Source organism: Strix aluco, chromosome 12 (assembly GCF_031877795.1).
Source record: "Strix aluco isolate bStrAlu1 chromosome 12, bStrAlu1.hap1, whole genome shotgun sequence".
Taxonomy (NCBI): Eukaryota; Metazoa; Chordata; class Aves; order Strigiformes; family Strigidae; genus Strix; species Strix aluco.
This window is the reverse complement of record NC_133942.1, coordinates 7,282,235-7,301,298: the sequence shown is the minus strand read 5'-3', so window position 1 is coordinate 7,301,298 and position 19,064 is coordinate 7,282,235. Positions and strand designations below refer to the sequence as shown.

The 19,064-nt window shown below is 41.8% G+C and overlaps 2 protein-coding genes across 8 annotated transcripts; both read left to right on the top strand.

Annotated features, from left to right (window-relative positions):
* The first annotated feature begins 1,050 nt into the window (after window positions 1-1,050).
* On the top strand, window positions 1,051-9,268 carry HYKK (hydroxylysine kinase). 6 transcript variants are annotated; one of them, XM_074837960.1, is made up of 7 exons: window positions 1,051-1,085; window positions 2,988-3,337; window positions 4,074-4,216; window positions 6,587-6,770; window positions 7,454-7,933; window positions 8,837-8,877; window positions 9,224-9,268. In XM_074837960.1, exons 2-5 carry the CDS (start codon window positions 2,995-2,997, stop codon window positions 7,915-7,917), a joined length of 1,134 nt encoding a protein of 377 aa, XP_074694061.1. In that variant the 5' UTR covers window positions 1,051-1,085; window positions 2,988-2,994; the 3' UTR covers window positions 7,918-7,933; window positions 8,837-8,877; window positions 9,224-9,268. The 6 variants fall into 6 exon arrangements, with proteins under 6 accessions (XP_074694061.1, XP_074694057.1, XP_074694056.1 ...); XM_074837956.1 differs by lacking the exon at window positions 1,051-1,085 and adding an exon at window positions 2,222-2,362; XM_074837955.1 differs by lacking the exon at window positions 1,051-1,085 and adding an exon at window positions 2,376-2,542.
* Window positions 8,436-17,346, top strand: PSMA4 (proteasome 20S subunit alpha 4). 2 transcript variants are annotated; one of them, XM_074837961.1, is made up of 9 exons: window positions 8,436-8,588; window positions 8,837-8,877; window positions 9,224-9,266; window positions 10,063-10,225; window positions 11,578-11,655; window positions 11,884-11,972; window positions 12,839-12,969; window positions 13,185-13,308; window positions 13,801-17,346. In XM_074837961.1, the coding sequence occupies exons 2-9, from the start codon at window positions 8,875-8,877 to the stop codon at window positions 13,953-13,955; spliced, it is 786 nt and encodes a 261-aa protein (XP_074694062.1). In that variant the 5' UTR covers window positions 8,436-8,588; window positions 8,837-8,874; the 3' UTR covers window positions 13,956-17,346. The 2 variants fall into 2 exon arrangements, with proteins under 2 accessions (XP_074694062.1, XP_074694063.1); XM_074837962.1 differs by having other exon boundaries at window positions 8,487-8,679.
* Window positions 17,347-19,064: the final 1,718 nt, after the last annotated feature.

Genomic DNA, 19,064 nt, shown 5'->3' with positions numbered 1-19,064 from the left:
TGATCACACACAAAACCATTGCTCAATTAGACCTCTTTATAGTGTCTTAAAGCATAGGAGGAAATGTACCTTTTGGGACAAGTGACTCGGTGTGTTAGATGTATTTAACCTAGACTTCTCCATTTTGATTTGGGGGAAGAATCTCTTCCAATTTTTCTAAATGTTTTCTCTCCTTGTGCCCCTCTTCCTTCCTCCCCCTCCCAGCTTTGGGATAGTGTTGATGTTTATACATTTTACACCTAAGTATAAGGACATGAAACTATGTATATTAATCATATTTAAGCAACTGCAAATCAATGTCTACTGTTTAAAGCCAACAGAACAGTGTAAGTTTTAAGTTCAGTTAAGTATTGTATAGATATATCTTAAGTTCAGTTGATGACAATTGTGCATAAAATGTTACCGATGCTGTAAATTATTTTTAATAAAGAAAATTGTATCACAGTTCTTGTATGTTAGCAACTATTTTGAATAGATAGTATGGAATACACTTAAAATGGTACTGTAAGTACGTATGAAAGGGTGGGGTGAATAAGGAAAAGGGTCTCTAATTATGCATGTTTCATTTTCTCATTAGGAGTGTCTCATGAGGGCTTCCAAAGCATGTTTAGTTGGTGTAGAAAGAGGTTTTCTGTGTTAGCTGAGCTTCAGATACTAGTCTGGATATTATAACTATATCAAATGTGTTTTGAATAACATATTTTTTTTCTTCAGGAAAATACCTAACTTAGAATCTAGATCAAATCCTGTATTAAAGCAAGCGCTTGACCAAAGTTATGGTTGTGGCACATAAAGCTTAAGCTCTGACAAGATCTCCAAAAGTGATTTGGGGGTTCTGACACTGACCCACCTCTGAAGACTCAGAAGAGGCGTTAGACTTGTATCCAACGCAGAGATGCTAAATTATTCAAGTCTTATCTTACAGATAAAGATAAGAGAGGCTGAAGTACAACCTTAGTCCTCTGCGTTGCCTCACAACTGCGGTGTGCTTCCCACCAGAATACTGGGCAGGCAGGAGCAGCACGGACGTCTAGAGGTCTTAAGTCTCGGCACTACTGTCTGGAAACTAAGGCACGAGTATCGAGGTACACCTCTGCAAAAGGCATTGCAATTTTGTTTACAGAGGGAATGAGTATATTCCGATTTTTCTGTAACCTGCTATGTATCTTAGTCACAAACGTAGCAAGAATGTCATTCCAGCAAGCTAAACCTTCAGTCAGTCTCAGAAATTGGGAGAGGGAACCCCAAATATTTTCTTGAGCTCTCTTAAACTTGCTTTTGTGATTTCTGGGGGACTGGGAGGGGAGAGAATGATGTTAGTGAAGATACTTATTAGTTGCTCAATCACTTTGTTTAGTAATATCTGTCTGAAATTGGGGCGAAAAAAATCCCAAGGAGTTTGTATTTGTTTTTTGGGGAAATAGTTTCCTTTTTCTGAATTCCTTATTGCATTAAAATAATATTTTCAATTTAATGTCCTTAATATTACAAATAACACTGAAATATTGGGACAGAGGATTCCTAATACCTGGTTTACTTAAACCCCAGATTTACTATTTTTTTTTTAACTTTAGTCAGTCTTTCCTAAATATTTTCTTTGGATTCCTAATTCCATTTTAGTATGACCTCAAATATTGCAGATTACTTTTTTTTTAGTAAGGAATTCAGAAGAGATTTATATATTGATCTTGAAAGTTAGTACGTGTGGGGGACTGAGGTTTGTAATTATTTTAAGTCTAAAATTCTCCAAGACTGGACAAGTGTTCCCAGTCTGCACTCTGGTACTGTCTAAAGGATGTCCTGAGAAAGATGTCTCAGGTTTGTTATAGGTAATGATCTTCGGTCAATACAGTTGGTAAAGGTTTTGATCTTGTGTGCTGATAAAAGGATTTAAACGAAACAAATATAAATCTGTTTCTCCTGATAGCAGTGGGAGCACGTTAAAAACCACTGGTTTCCCTCTCTCGCAGGAAGTTGTACGTTTTACGTTTTCTTCTCTCTCACGCTGTTTGTAAACAACAGTAAAATGGGGCCTTGCTCAGTGCGGAGCCCAGCGGCCCGGGGCCGGCCGGCCCCTCCCGCTCCCCGCGCCGCCCGCGGGCCGACCCTTCCCCGCAGGGAGGGCCCGGCCCCGCTGCTCGCGGGAAGGCGGGGCTGGGGCCAGGCCCGGGAGCTGCTGGGGCGGCTCCCGCGCAGGCGGGTGCGGGCCGAAGGCGGGTCCCGGCAGGCGGGGCCGGGCCGCTGACCCGCGCTGCTGCTGCTGCCGCTGCCGGCGGGCGTCTCCCCCGAGGCGGGGGCCGGCGGGGCCCCCGGCAGGCGGGCGGGCTCCTGCGGCTCCCGGGAGGCCCCGCGCGGGACAAAGGTTGGCGGCGCCTCCCGCAGGGTCCAAGGGTTGCTCGCTGGGGCGGGGGGGCCGAGACTCGGCGCTCCCAGCAGCCGGGCAGGCGCCGAGAGCGGGAGCGGGCGAGAGACGAGCGAGGGTCTGTAGGTTTGTTCTGCATTTCCTAACGCAGGAGTTCTGAGGCCGTGACCAGGCGGAAAGGTTATGTCTGCTTTAACATCAAGATCTGCTATTAAAATATGTCTTGTCTTTTGCAGATGTGAATTTAGAACTTTCTGGACAGGGATTCAGCAACTCTCTATTCCTCAGGAAATCGTTCCTGGTTAGCAGCGTACTAGGTTAGGCTGCAACTGGTAATTAGCTAATAAGCTAATAAAACCACCCCTAGTTAATGAGCTTTTCATGTCTACTCGTTCTGAACAGATTTGAGTGCCTCTCTCTAGAAGCCCGTCTTGTGGGGGGGCTACAGACTAAGTAATTGATGAGAAACCATGATGTAAGAAACCCAGACTGGCTTAGTGCATTTACTTTGCTTGTTTAATAAACATAGGAAACTTCTCTCCAGTTTCTGAATGCATTTTGCAGTAATTACTGCTTCTGATGTCAGAATACTGATAAGATCATCCAGCTTCTCTTACTCTCCTAGAGGCACGATGTCTTCTGGAAATGACTGTCAACCCCAGACATTCACCAAACCAGCATTTGGTGAAAAAGAAGCGACTGAATTGGTTGACAGGTTGTTTGGATTAAAAGTGTCTTGGATCAGGCCGCTCCCCAGCTATGACGATCAGAATTTCCATGTGCGTGTCTCAAGAAACAAAGGTGTGGCTGAAGGTCCTGATGAGTACGTCCTCAAAATCACCAATTCGGAAGACAGCCAGAAGCCCGACCTCATTGAAGCACAGACCCAGGCCATGATGTTTCTCAGCGCTGAAGGCTTTCCTTCAGCTACTCCTTATCTTACAAAAGATGGGAACATCATGTCTCTGGAGCCAGGTGAGCACCTTCACTGCCCTACTGCACCCTTGGCTTGGCAGTAGCTTGCTGTAGGGCACTGCCATACATCTACTGAAGTAAAACTCTAGGCTTATTTTAAAATACTAGGATATATGTATCAGGTGACCTGGATGTCCAGCATAACAATCCAAAGCAAGTCAGAGAGTAATAATTAACTATGAAAACACTTAAGAAATTACTTCAGTATAATGAATTGGAGAAAACACTGATCTGACCTGTCCATGCACAAGAAAAGGAAAAAAAAGGCCCATGGACTAAATGACATTACAAATTATTTGCCTACAGAATGGTGTAAAATCCAGTTCTAGCCCATCTGTGACGCCAGAACAAATTGCTTTAACAGCGCGTGGAAGAAAAACTGTGTTGACACTTTGCTTTTATTTTCACTGTAACTTCCATACAAAAGCTGTGGTTCCTGAGACCTCCCGTTCTGCTGCAAAACTCGGTAAGTGGTTGTCTGCAGGCTCTGGAGGAAACCTGCTGTATGCAGAGGCACAAGGACTAGAAGTCCAGCACAGATTGCAAGTGTGCTAAGGTTTGCACATCGTCATACAACATTCTGTAAATGTTGTAAATCAAATCTTTGAATGAAATCTGTTTTATCAGCTACATCTGATGACTTCTACACTGGGATAAGCCTTTTTTGCCTCTTGCATTAACTAACATTCCACAGCATATGTTGAAGCGACTGACTGCCTCTCTCTTTGCTTGTTAGATACTGGACCTGGGAACAAAAAGTACATGGTCAGACTGCTGACTTACCTGCCAGGTACGCCTGTAGCAAAAATTGCTACAAATACTCAGATTTTGTATGAGGTTGGTAAGCTAGCTGCCAGTTTGGATAAAGCTCTCTCAGAGGTGAGTTTTCGTTGCTCTGGCCTCACAAACTTCTTTCTCAATTAATTTCTGCTCTGTATTTTTTCTTGTGCTTGCTGTCTGCTTTCCCAATCTGCCAAATTCAAGTTGGTGAATGCAGATGTCAGTTTAAGCCATGTTTCAGATGCCAGCCTCCAAGCTGGCTCTTACTAAAGCACTTCCCCACATAACACGACTGGTTGGTGCTCGTGACGCGGTATTGGTCATCCTTTTGCAGTGCATTTTGTACCATGAACGGGGAGATAAGAATTTCTTTTTACTTACGCAAACTCACCTGTTTGGTGTTTCAAACCTGGATAAGGAGAGTGAACCCTAGGGTGCTTGAATTAGAAGAATGTAAAGCTTGTTTGAAAGCATGTTTGTATAATGCACATCAGGCACAGCTGGCTGATCTTTTCAATTCATTTTGACTTGCTCTCTTTCTCCTGGTCATTAGAACTGTGACCATTTAACACTGGTAGCAGTTGGTTCCTTCTCTACAATGCCAGCTGTGACAATGAACAGAGATTTATGACACTTCTCTCATTTGCACCACTTCCAGTCAAATAATCTTAATGCAAACTAAGTTCTTTCTTTACTCTGTAATGATACAGGATAATAAAGCTGATAAATCAGCCAGTAATTAAGTTTGATACATAAAAGAACTCTTGCATTATTTATTGCCTTTCATTAACCTTTCCTTCTCATGTTCTGGCTACCGGCGTCAGACAATTATGAAATGTGAATTGCCAGCTTTACCAACCACATTCTTAAATTACAAGAGCATTTTTCAATTGAGAAAGATAAATTACTGTTGCCTTCTAACACTCTGGTCACGCTCTTATAATGCGATTAAAACAGTTTATATAGACTAGCTAGTCTGAAAATATGCCTGTGAATTGTCCTGCCAAGGAGGAAATAGTTGATGAGAAAGCAAATTTTGATGGAAAAGACTCTTTATGCCCTTAACATATGGATTATAATCTACCAAGGTTTGTCATTTAAAAGAAAGAAAATTACAGTCATTACTGTCAAAACTTCAAAATATCATTGACACAAAAAATAATACCTAAGGTATTAAGTTTTCTGATGACACATCAGAAAATACAGCCTGTCTTTTCTGCCCAGTTAATTTATTTGTCAACTCGACAGCAATGTGCCATGCTTTGGTTTGTGCACAGTACAGTATTCTACCACTTCCTCTGCTGGTGTCTCCTTTTGCTTGGATGTGCCTCACATCCTCTAAATGGAAATAAGTTTATGGCTGTAAAAGTGACTGTCTGTGGCTTTACAGTAACAAGGGCTCATGACTTTTTATTACCCTTTGCACACCCGGTAACCCATTTATAGCTTGCTGGAATATCTGATTTGTGCAGGGAAGACTGCAGTGCCTGCTTACCAGATGGCATTCTTCCTTCCAGTGTGGTGCTTTATACAGCATTAGGGATCCTGTATTGTGATTTTTGGTTCAGCCTTGATCTTGTTCCTTACTTTTTCATACACAGTTCCAGTTCTGGCTGTCATTTAGCTATCTTTAAGGGCCTTAATTATAAGCACAGGGGTTTTTTTAAGAGGAAGCCAGCTTCTCTCGTGGGAAGTTTTTTTTCTTTGCCCTGTGCACTGGTAGAATTGGCCTACAAGCTGCCTTAACAAGCATTAGAGGATTCAAGGGGAAGCGTGGTATGCAGCGGGAGAGATGCTTTTCCTCCCTGAATATCACTTCCAAACTGCCTTTTTCATTTGCTACCGAGAGAGAGGTTAAGGATCTTGTTTGTTTAAAATATTTAGGCTACCTGGAGGTACAAAGGCAAATTTTCCTAAGAATAAAGCTCTGTGCAGTATCTCCATAGAGTATTTCTGTCTTCAGGATTTTTCATGTACCAGCTGATCCTAAGGCTCGTCCCCAGCAGCTGCCACCTTTAAATGCACAGAGCGTACCTGTTCCCACAGGCTGGCAGGTTTTCTGTCTCTTCTGCTCCGACAGCTTTCTGTAGCACCAGCTGTGCAACCCAGGCTCTGCCAGTGTGGGACTCTGGCCTTGCCAGGCCCCAAAGTTGCTACATAATGTCACATTACAGAAAGTCAGTATCCCATTTTAAATAATTTAAGTGATGAATGACTTAGATAATCTTTGTACCTAAAAAATGGGGAAAAAACCATGTGGATTGTAGATAGATATTAAGATGCTTGCCTTAATCATTCTTCAGGTTATTATTTTAGTTGTTGATACAAAACAATAGTCAAAGTCATGGTGCTTTTCAATGAGTCTCATTAGGAACCCATTAAAGTTAATAGGGGCTTTGAATCAAGCCCTTTAATCATAAAACCAGGATTTGTATTTATGGCCTGTTTTATCTTGTGCTTTTTCCAAAGAAATTCCATCACCCATCAGTAAAAAGCCTGCATCGAGGTCAGTTCATTTGGAACCTGGCAAACGTTCCTCTTCTAGATCAATACATTTATGCCTTGGGCCAGAACAAATATCGTGAAGTGGTACAACGAGTTATTGAGCAGTTTAAAGGGGAAGTAATACCCAAGCTAAGAAGTTTTCGAGCATGTGAGTATTTTAGTCTCATTGTAATTATGTTGAACTGAGATACTGACATTTCTTACAGGAGTTTGGGTCTGTGGAGAAGGGAAAAAAAAAAAAAAAGGTCTCCTTTATCCCCAGCTAGACAGGTGCAAGTATTGTGCTGAATGAAGACAGCACAGAATAAGCCAGGAGGAATGTGCTCTCCGGAGCCAGGTTCAGTTCTTGATCTTTCTGATGAGTTTGCTTCCAGTTAAGGGGATGATTTTCATGCTGTTATATCAGGTTAATAAGAATATATGGAATATATGACTTCCTTTCATAAAGGCCCAAATAACTATTTAGTAATATTTTTGGAATTCAACTCATATTGATGTTGATTTGACAGTTTGATAATTTGAAAACTGCTATTCTGTGCTTGGAAAACATGTAGCATATCCCAGGTAGTACCAGCCCAGAAAGGATCTTGTAAGACTCCCTTTATGAATTGCTATCTGGTCATCTGTTAGTGGCATGGAGGCTCCTCGGAAGCAGTAAGGCCGTGAAAGACAATGCTTGATGTTGAGGGACACCAGTATGGTTTTGTAGCTGAGCGTTAAGTTTGAGCCTCTATGCATCTTTTCAAAGCTGTTTCACTGAAAAATGGGAAAAAAAAGTAAGATTCTGCTGTTTAATAATTATTAAATATTTTCTATTTCTTCCATGTTTAGGTATCAATCATGGAGATCTTAACGACCACAACATTCTAGTAGACTCCAGTTCTGCTTCCCTGGAGAATCCTCAGTACAGAGTGTCCGGCATCCTGGATTTTAGTGACATGAGTTATGGGTATTATGTATTTGAAGTCGCAATAGCTATCATGTACATGATGATTGAGAGCCCAGATCCTCTGAGTGTTGGAGGGCATGTTCTGGCAGGGTTTGAAAGCATCCTGCCACTCACAGAGGAGGAGAGAGGAGCCCTCTTTCTCTTGGTGAGCGGGAGGTTTTCTCAGTCCCTTGTCATAGCAGCCCACACCGCTCTGCTGTACCCAGAGAATGAGGAGTACCTCATGATCACAGCCAAAACCGGATGGAAACACTTAATGAAAATGTTTGAGGTGGGCCAAGCAGCTGTAGAGAAGACATGGTTTGAGACTGCCGAAGCATATGCAAAACACGCACCTGCCAAGTAGCTCGATGGCTGCTGAGGTACCTGCGCGGTGACACCTGACTCTATTGCAATAAAGGCGGTGCCGCCTGTGCTGGAGCGCGTCCCCCGCGGTGTGTTCGCCGGCGGGGGGGGGGGGGGGGGGCGCGCGATGCGGGACGAGGGTCGGCCTCTGCTCCCAGAGGCGGTGGTCGCTGCCCTCGCCTCAGCGGGCCCGCCCCAGCCGCTGCGGCTTTCTGGGCCGCGCTGGCCTCGCTCCGGGCGGCGGGGCTGCCGGGATCGGGGCGGTACCGGCCGCCCCTCCTCACAGCGCCAAGGGGGTGGCGCGGCGGCGGCTCGGCCGGCCCCTGCGCCGCGCGGGTGAGCCGTTTACGGCGGCGCGGCCGGGCCCGGGCCCGGCGCCGCGCGGGCGGCCGTGAGGGCGGCGCGGGCCGGCCGCAGGCGCGCGGGTAGCCGTTACGGGAGCGCGAGTGGGCGCGCGCGCTGACCCTCGGGGCGGGAGCGGCGGCCCCGCCCGGCGGCGGTAGGGGGAAGGGGCTGCGGGCTCCGCCCTAGTCCGGCACACGGCACCGCGCAGGCGCGGCGGCCATTTCCGACGCAGCGGTGAAGGTTTGGGCGCGGCCGTAGCGCCCGGTTCTTCCCCGCCGGACGGGAGTCGCTCGCCCTCCGCGGCCGATCGGCCCTCTCCGGCCTGTCGTGAGTGAGGGCGGGCGGGCGGCGGGCCGGGGGGAGCGGGCCGCGCCCCTGCGCGCCGCGGTAGGCGGCGAGGCCCTCGCCTTCCGCCGCGGTGAGGATGACTCTGCACTGCGGCCGCGGGGGGGGGATGGGCGCCGGGCCGGGCGCGGCTGCAGCGCCCTCTGGGCTCGGGCCGGGGCCGGGGTCGGTGTGCGCGGGGCGGGGCGCGGCGCTCGGTGCCGGTTAACGTGCGTTGTGGTGTCTTGCAGGCCCGCTTCCCTTCTGCCCGCAGCGCGTCCCCGGCACGATGGTGAGTGGCGGTTGCGGGCCGGGCCCGCCTTCCCCGGGGCTTTGCTGAGCCGCGGGTCGTGCCGAGTCACGGCCCGGTCCGCCAGTGGCGCGGGCGGCGCGGCTGCAGCGTGGGGCCAGGCGACGGGCGGTCGCGCTGCAGAGGGGCCGTGGGTGTGGGCACAGCGGTGGCCGTGGGCCAGGCCCGCGTCTGTAGTGGTAGCGGCGCTACTTTCTCACTGTGGGTACGAAACTGAGGTCACTTAAGTGATTGGGGTCTTTATATGCGGCTCAGAGCATCGCTAATTTTAGAACGTTGCTTTCTGACAAGAGAACAATGATATTTAATGAGCTATTGCTTTTTACAGTCTCGAAGATATGACTCCAGAACTACCATATTTTCTCCAGAAGGTATTTTTTAACCCCGCACTTTCAAGTAAACTCTGGCTTCTATCCAGCATCTGAAAACCAAATAGCAAACTACTTGTACCAAGTTTGGTTGTTTATAGCATGTTTCCATCTATATACGACTTAACAGAAAACATCTATCCGCTAGAAGTAGCGCCCAATTCTGTAAGGACACCAAGGGTCCAAAGTGGAGACTTCCAAATTCATCCTAATTCAAGTAATAATGATACCATGTTCCATTAGTGAGTAATACCACCTGCCACTTTTTTGAAATAACTTGAGCAAATCTTCACCATTCATCTTTTGTTTGAGCATTGATGGATTTTTTTACTATTCCTCCCATCCCCCGAGAATGCATAATATCCTGCTGGTGCAATCACACCTCTCCTTGTTATTCCTACACATGCTGAAACAAGCGTGTACAAACCACGTTGTCGTATTTCTTAGATGGGATGGACTTGGAAAGTCTAGTATCAAATATTTGGATCATTGAAAATTTGTTTTGGCTCATTCTACTGCAGCAGAGTGTTACGTAGATTTTATTTTTTGTAAAAGAAAGGGGTTTTTTCCACATTAGCAATGCCCTGTATTACCTTACCAGATATGTGGATTTTCTTCCTCTGACTCCCTCCTCTTTTTCAACCAATTAATTTACTATTAACTGGTAATAGACTTGAAGAAGTAAGACTAGGTCGTACAATGAGCATCTGTCAGATTCTTGCAAATTTATGTTACCTTGCATACTTGGTGTTGTTCAGTGTTACTTTTTTGGGTGTTACTAATTTAAATCCTTTCCTAGGTCGCTTGTACCAGGTTGAGTATGCAATGGAAGCAATTGGACATGCAGGTACTTGCTTGGGAATTCTAGCAAATGATGGTGTTTTGCTAGCAGCAGAGAGACGCAACATTCACAAGCTTCTTGATGAAGTGTTTTTCTCGGAGAAAATATACAAACTTAATGAGTAAGTTGAAATAATGGTCATATGCCCAATGACATTATCAGTAACAAAACACTGCTGTTACTCAGACATTTTGGCACTGGACCTAGTTTTATTTTATTGGAAGCGTTAGTATTTTTGTTCAGTGTTTTAGACAATTATGACTATGTTGTCATTGTTTCAGTAGTTCTTCTAAAGTAGAAGCATCGCTTTTTTTTTTTTAATCTCTAGGAGAGTTTTCTAGGTGGAATAGCCTGTTTGTTGGTACTTCCCCATACAAAGTAATATTACTGCAGCAATTAAGAAAATGGGGAGTTCTCAGTTTTACAAAATACCGTTGGAGGGGGCAGAATAAAGAATGCGCAGAAAAATCACCATGCTATTTCAGCTCACTGTACTTCTCTAAATCTTTTGTTTTTCTTTTGTCATTCAAAGAGAACAAGATAATTAGGTAAACATGCCTTAGGTTTCTTTGCCCCAATTGTAGTAGAGGTGATGTATCTCCCTATTATGACTTCTTTTTTAGCTCTCTGGAAGTTAAATTTGTGATACCAGAGCGAAGAGTGTTACGGATTATGCTCTCTTGCCTATAAGGGAGGTAGAGCTTCATCCTTGCCAGAAGGTGCTCATGAAACACAACTATCTTTTCACCCTGTCAGCCTCCCATTCTGGTTTGATCTTGAAAGCAGCTAGAACTGTAGGAAGTACTGGATTTTCAAGGAGGCAGTGTAACAGTGCACTGGAGTAGTCGCCTAGGCCAACCCTTGCATCTTCTGAAAAATTCAAGTTCACTTGAAAAAAATAACCTCGATTATTTTTCTTGAATACTTTCTTCGTAGTGAAAGCTCTGTAGCAATAGTGGATTGGGCAAAGGACATCTTAATTTAAGAGCTAACAAAACAGTCAAGGATGTGAAGTGTTTATTTTTCATACGATCAAATCAAGATCACTAAGTTTCAGTTACACAAACGCAGTGTGTCAGCCAGCAACTTCCAGTGAAGGCCTGTCCCATCTCTGTGGCTACTTCAGCATCCTGGTGTGCTGTCAGGTGGCCTCCAGGTAGGTGCCTGGAAGTAGCTAATGGCTCCTGTAAAGACACTCAGGGCTTAATCATCTTTGGCATGATCCTCTTCTCAGAACTATAACTAACGTACTGACCTGCTTACTTTTTGCTGTCCACCTCTGCTTTTACAAAATGGTTACATAATATTTTTGGTGTACCCTAAAGGCAGGAGCTGGTGAACTGGTTTTATATGGCAGCTACATAGCTTTGGTCAGAAAAGCCCAACAGTAGGTGTTCTGCTTGAGCCACTGTATGATGACGTGACTGTTGGGGATTGATAGGAATTCAGTTAATTTGTGTGCTTTTATTGCAGGGATATGGCTTGCAGTGTTGCAGGAATAACTTCAGATGCCAATGTTCTAACAAATGAACTGAGACTGATTGCTCAGAGGTAGGTCTGCTGACAGTTAACATGGTTTTACTTGCCTGTGCTGTCAGATTCAGTTCTGTTTATGTATTACATCAAAATGAACGTGTATTTAGTAGAGCGGAAGTAGATTGTTTGAAATAAAACAGCTAGATCAAAGAGGCTGTAACTTAGGAACTTGTTTCTTGTTAAATGTGGTACAGGATGCTGTCAGCAAAACAAGTTTTGAAAACTGCTTCTTTTTCATATTAGGTATTTGTTACAATATCAAGAGCCCATTCCTTGTGAACAACTGGTAACAGCACTATGTGACATCAAGCAGGCTTATACACAGTTTGGAGGTAATGGAGCGTGGTGAACCATTGTGCTTTTATATCTAAAGAATGATTCTGTTACATAATTGAAGCATTTGAGTCTCTGGACAGTTATACCAAACTCTTGTGTAACAAATTATACTGAGAAAAACAATAGCCAAATTTAAGAGGGGAATGAGTAGTCATGGTTACTGTTTTGCTACTGAAGGTGCTACATCTTAGTGATTGAGCAATTGATGGCTGAGATTCCAGCCCACTGCATAGAATGCTTTGGGTGCTCTTGGATTTAGTGAATGCCTTTAAAAGGCCATCAGAGAATTGTTTAGTACGGAACCTTTCAACATTTTGGGCCCATCCAGCATGATGGCACAATGAATCACAAATAAGACCATATGTAGGGGTATCAATATTGTAACACTTTGAAAAATATTATTTCTGTGGATCAAGCAACATGTTAGAAAACTACATTTTTAGTAGTGTTCCTTGGTATGTGAACTGATGATTCTGGTATTTTACATATAAATAGTGTGAAAGAATGACCTTTCTATGTACCTGGCTTTTGAGACTGTGAAGTTACACACTTTAACAGCTAAGGTACAAATGTTAAATACAAAGTTTTGATTTAAAGTCTTGAGATGAGAAATTACAATTTGTGGAGACAGAAATGGGCTGCTCTTAGGGTTAAATGAAATAAACCTCTGCTGCCCCACCCTCCCTCCATGACTTAGAAAGAAATGCTGGCATGCTTATCTCTAGCAACAGAAGTGCAGAACAGTCTGTTAAATCCTAGTTCACAGGAATAGATTTGAAAAAAGAAATCAAAGAAAGTAATTGTCACTTATGACCAATCTTGTTACTAAATTTAGATTGCTAATAGCTTTCTTTTTTGACAGGAAAACGTCCTTTTGGTGTTTCATTGCTGTATATTGGCTGGGATAAGCATTATGGATTTCAGCTGTATCAAAGTGATCCTAGTGGAAATTACGGCGGGTGGAAAGCTACATGCATCGGCAATAATAGTGCTGTAAGTTCTGTTTTTTTTCCTCTCAAAGTCAGGCAAAAAAAAAAAAGGGTAAATTGCGCTGTACTAATTAAACTGAGTTGTTGATTACTAGTGCAGAGCAGAAATAGATAACTGTAGAAACACTGCTGTTACTCATGTATTGATATTATCTGGCAAAAAGCAACTGTTTGGTTGATTGCACAAAAATACCATTTTAATTTCTGTGAAATTTATAGGCAGCTGTGTCAATGCTAAAGCAAGACTACAAAGAAGGAGAAATGACCTTAAAGACTGCACTTGCATTAGCCATAAAGGTTCTAAACAAAACCATGGATGTTAGCAAACTCTCTGCAGAGAAAGGTAAGCAGTTCGCTAATACGGGAGAACGCTGCTTAAAAAAAGACAATGTAGTGAATGTATATACACTAGACGGGGTTTATTGCATTTGTAGCTGTCATGTGAAAAATGTTTTTAGAAGATGCAGCAGCTCTCAACCTTAACCTTTCTGAGGGGGTTAGAAAGCTCAGATAGCTTAGTTGAGGGTGATCCACCTTGGTCAGCTCCGGGGGCTGGACCACAGTTGAGGGACCGTAGGCCACGTTGGTGCGGTGGCAGAAATGGCTGCGTGCCTGGTAGAAGAAGAATCACTGGAGAGTTTTTTTTATTAACATGCTTGGGTACGCTGTTGTGGAAGAGGACTGCTGCCTCTGGCTTGCCAATCCGGCTTCTTTGTAGAGGCAGGACAAGAGCCTTCTGCTTCGTTGTCAGTTGTAACTGCAAATCTTACCCTTCTGATAATTGCTCTGTCTGAAGGACAAAATGTAACACCGCTGTCTGTTCCATATGTTTCAGTTGAAATTGCAACACTGACAAGAGAGAACGGAAAGACAGTGATAAGGGTTCTGAAGCAAAAGGAGGTGGAACAGTTGATAAAACAACATGAGGAGGAGGAAGCAAAAGCTGAACGTGAAAAGAAGGAAAAAGAACAAAAAGAGAAGGATAAATAGAATATGAAATCAAGTGTTCTGTAGATAATATAGGACCTGCTTCAGTAAAAGATAATCTGGATTTCTGTTATGTGGACGCCTACAAATATGCCATGGAGGACCCAGAATTACTTTTGATGAACCAGGTCCTTAATCATCATTCAGCTAATTAGTTTACTGCTCCTTACATTGACCAATAATTGCTTTAATTCTTGAACACTCTATTTCTTTCATCTTCTATTTTTTATTATGGAATAAAATTTAAGAAGAATAGTGATGGGTGTCTTTTATTTCCTCAGTAATGCCTGGGTATGCACAATCTTGAGGGATTTAATCGCTTTAAACCATTAAAACAAGGTATATGCTAGTTGGTAAAGAACAAATATGGTGTTAGAATTGTTAGAATTTTGTGTGTATGTGTGGGTTTTCCTTTTAAAGTAGTGAAAAGGGCTCCTAAGTTTGAAAAATCATTTCACAAATACAGAATTAAAGTGTGCTGGCATGCCAAGTTTTAATTTTGGCCTATTTTGTTCTATAACAGGCTATGTCAAACTGATGGTCTTGCAAGCAGTAGTGTTTTAAACATGGCCAGTAGCACATGTGTTCACTTTATCATAGCCTTTCATGAGTGCATGTTTTCTAAGAAATTAATCATATAACACTAGCTATATTCACACAAACTAGAAAGACATTTTACAAAGGCCACGTGAAAATGTTAAGCTGTCTTGTCAGAATGCAAATAGGTAAATAAAATAAGTGCATGATTTTAGGCCATGTTGACTATTTTACATTTTATCCTGAAAGGAAGTGGAGATGTTTTATATTTAAGTTTAGTGTTGCTGATACTTCCCCAGAGAATTTGCTTCCCTTCTTGGACAGACAGCAGTCTAGAAAACTAATCAGTTAACCACTTGAGAAGTCATAGTATTTGTGCATGAATTACAATAATTTTTGTTCAGATTGTCCCTAGACTGAATGCAAAATAATACGATTTTCAGATTAACAAAAATCTCTTCTGGTTCTGAAAAAAAACCCCAACAAACCGATCTGGAATTAATAGAGAAGATGAGAGCAAGTTACTGAAGATTATTTTGCACCCTTTCAGTCATCAAAAGCAAATTGAAAAGCTCACTCGAGTGACATGCTTAAATGAGAGGCCTTACCTGCCTGGGACACTGGCCGGCCCCTTTGTGCTGACCCTGGATTGTCTGTCTTGTAGTGTTTTGGGGTGGTTTTTTTGTTTTTACCCCAAAGGATATCGTGTTTACAGGATTTAATATGGCCATTTAAAGAAATTGAATCTGTAACAGTGTTTCATTATTTTTAATCTATCCCAGACATTTTTGACTGATAAAATGTGCTTTGTCAACATGGCCAGAAATTACCCTTAGTCTCAACAAAACCCATTTTTGTGCTCATTGCTGTAAGATTCACCGTTGAGAACAGAGGGAAGGAATCTGACTTGAGGTGTCTGTGCTGCGGCTTGCGTAGATGTACTGCACTCACTTGGCAGCCTCTGCACGGAGAGCGGTGTGGGGTGGCGTGGGTTCTGTGCAGGCTGCAGGACCTGCTTGTTCATTTTCTAAGTCTCAGTGCGGGCCAATTGCTTTAGTCTTTCGTACTGAACTTAGACAGCACTTTGTTAGTATTCAGATTTTATAGCTAATACAAGTTAGACTTGAGTTTTATTTGCACCTTGTGCGACAGTAGATCTTCCAGATAATAACATAGGAATGATATTTCATGCAACAAGTCCTGAATAGTTGCAGACAACATGCAACGGGTAAGATTTAATCTCCATTATAAAGGGTTGTATAAATACCTCAAGCTCCATTTTTATGTAGGAAACGCAGTGCTCAATCTTCCTATTTTTTGATACCATGAATGCAATATATCAGCATCTTTTGCAGATTTCTAGATCACTGATGATGGTTATACAAGTGCTTGGAATATGCCCTAAAAGCAGCAATGCCAAAATGGAGTTTTTTCTAACTTCTCAAAGATCACTTGAAACAAAATGTGATAGACTCCAGCAGTGCTTTCTGTCTTCTAGGAAAACATTAGAGCATCTGAGTCTGTGCTCATCAATGTATATAAATCACACAAGGCAATTCGTGTAGTATACTAGTAGAAGTATTATTAGATAGCTTAGGATATAGATTTATTAAAATATTTTTTCTTAAATGCTTCCGTTTCTAACAAAGAGGGGATAACAAATACCTTTAGACCTTTGTTTAAAGAATTACCAATAGCATTTCTCTGCCAAACACTGCATCTTTTGCTGGTAAAGGAGGACTTTTTAGATACTGCAATAATCAAAAGTCAGAATATGATTTAAATAATTTTCTGATCTGTACTCCATTATGTATTGAAGCATTGTGATAAGTTGTGTAGTTATGCTACATTTTAAAAGATCTATTTATTTAAAGGTTTTGTTTACACAAGGTAGAAGTATTGTCAAATAATTTATGAGTATAATCTGAACAATAATTACCAATTTACACCATCTCTACTGAGTGCCATTAATAGCCGATTGTGGGATGAACCTCAGTAATTGCCTTGGAATAGGCAAGTAACTCTAGCTGGCACTCATATCCAAGATGTACAGTAAAGTTCTGCTAAACTAAATTAATTTCTGATTCTTTTCTGCCTTTGAACCTAGGACAGTAGGCAGATGCTGGAGATCTCTTATTGACTAGAATCTTCCTGGGACATCCTTACACTTAATGCAAGTTCCTTACCTGTTTTTCCTAGAAATAGAGCAGCATTTGACTGCATAGGCCTATTGTGTTGATTCTGGCTTTGTGTGTTACAGAAAAAAAAAAAAAAATCAAAAAAAATCACCACTATCTGTGCCTTTTCTGGGAGTGGTTTGGGGATAAGTCGTAAGAACAGAAAAATGATTTTGGCGATACATTTCAGTTGTCTTTGCTAATCAAAATGATCTTCCTGTTCTTTGTATGTTTTTTTTTTTTTGGTGTACGTAGTGTTTACGTAGAGTTTACAGTGTATTACATAAGTATTTAAAATATTTAGCTATTGCTGTGGATTGAATGTTATTTTAACACCAGAACTTAATGTGGTGCTGTGGAAGGTGACAGATTTTTCAAATTAGGTAAAAGTATTTACTTGAAACTGTTTGCATAATATGATGTTAGTAAACTTAAAGACTGGATAGTTTATATCTCACTTGAGTGCATGATAGAACTTGTTAGGGCAAATATTCACAAATAGATTGTCCTAATAAATTGTAATGTGTTTTGTTATTCTAAGTAGTTTAAGAGATAATGAAACTACTGCTTCTCCAGTAATAACCTGTGCTGTCTCTTGCATCTGTCAGTGTTTAAAAAAAGAGTTAGCTTGTTTTCTAGATGACTGTATTCTGTTCAAATAAAATCAATTTAACTTCTAAGATTGCTTCTTACGTGACTTACTGTATTGTGCACTGCAAGACAGAAGATTCCTTTAGGTATGCTTCCCTATTCATCCAAATATTTTTACTTGTCAGTTATAAAAGCACCCCAATTAAGATGATAAACAAAGGACTTCTTATGTTAAATGTGACTGCTGCTTCTATTTTATTATGGATTCCCAAGGTAATTATTCTTTCTGTTCATAATCTTAAAATTAGAGAATACTTCTCCACTGTGTTGTGAGAGCAAATATATTAATGATTACAAGGCATTCAAATGAATGGTTTTAGAGGCCGCAGCACTGTGTGTGATACATAGATATCATAGCTAGTGATACACAGATATCATAGCTAAGTGTATACAAGACATCTAACTCCAAGAAGTTAATGCACTCAGGTACTTCACACACGAGAGAAATGATGTCGCCTCAGACGAGATGAGATTCTAGGACTTGCTTTCATTTTCTTTAAAGAATATTTTCCATTACAGGTTTTCTGTAGTAAAAAGTTGTCCTCCTTTTCAAGTTTTAATTGCAGTTATTTCTATTACAATATGAAGAAATGCTAAAATAACTTGACCTGAGAGTACCCTTCTCTGGTTATGTAGCTCTTGGCTTTAATCTGGAGAAAATTCAGCTTCACAAAAAAATCTTTAGAGTATTCTGATTTTAGGAAGAGAACCGAGCAGCTTGCTATTTTTATCTGTGATTAATTTGGCATTTGGCTTTCCAGTTAAAGTACTCTTCGGTGCACAGTAAAAGCTGCCATCAGCCAATTTACTGGAGATTCTCTGAACATACTTTAGTGGGGACCTTCAGATGTCAACTCCTGTTGAGAAGGAGCCTTTGAAAGATAGCAGACATTACTCATGGAATTGTTTAGGCTTTCACTTAAATATTAAACTTAACATGCTGCTGTTAGTATTAACATTTTGCTCCAAGTTCAAAGCAGCAGGAACAAAATGGCTCATTTATAACTACTATTTTCTAAACCAGTAATAATACAACATAATTAATGTGTGCCAAATGATGCTACATAAAATATTTAGCTAAACAGTGGGCATGTAAGCTAGACTGTTTAATCCTTTTACATTTTACAGCATCTGTTTTGCCTAGTTAGGACCCAGCTGCAAACAAATGCATTGGTTATGTAATAAAACCAGTTTGCTATGTCCTGCACATTTGAGCGACAACTATGTTTAACACTTAACTAGACATTATGGCTCTAAAGTGCATTTACTGCAATGCACACATGCTGCTAACAGAAATATAGATTTTTACACGATAACCTTATGTTAAGAACACCAGGTGCAGTGCAGTGGTGGACCAGTTGTCATCAAAACTACAGATCTGCAATTTCAGTAGAAACACTGACCACTAATTTTTTGAGCACTTGGAAAAACATCAGCACTCCAGCGTATCACAAAAGAATAAAATAGGTTCTTTTGTGCCATGCTTTGGGATAAAATACATTTTTATTTACTCTAAAATCTTGGATGGAGCACTGCATACACACTGAGCATTTCAAAATAAGAGTCACAGGCTGCATCCTTTAACACATATGTATTTCGATGGTGGTGGACATGCGGTAGACAAATGGATACATAAAAGGACCGTATTTACTGCAGAGCATTCAAATCAATACAACGTGTCACTAGAAGTGTGCTGGAAGAAGCTACTGTGTAAGCAGCCTTTTTTTTCGGATGGCTTGTACGGACT

Bases quoted from the DNA above. Each gene is read 5' to 3' on its own strand.
- HYKK (XM_074837954.1), top strand. From the start codon at position 2,914: ATGCATTTTGCAGTAATTACTGCTTCTGATGTCAGAATACTGATAAGA. The intron at 4,217-6,586 runs GTGAGTTTTCGT...CTTTTTCCAAAG, and splicing joins TGGATAAAGCTCTCTCAGAG to AAATTCCATCACCCATCAGT. The intron at 6,771-7,453 runs GTGAGTATTTTA...TTCCATGTTTAG, and splicing joins GCTAAGAAGTTTTCGAGCAT to GTATCAATCATGGAGATCTT.
- PSMA4 (XM_074837961.1), top strand. The intron at 10,226-11,577 runs GTAAGTTGAAAT...CTTTTATTGCAG, and splicing joins AAAATATACAAACTTAATGA to GGATATGGCTTGCAGTGTTG. The intron at 12,970-13,184 runs GTAAGTTCTGTT...TGAAATTTATAG, and splicing joins GCATCGGCAATAATAGTGCT to GCAGCTGTGTCAATGCTAAA.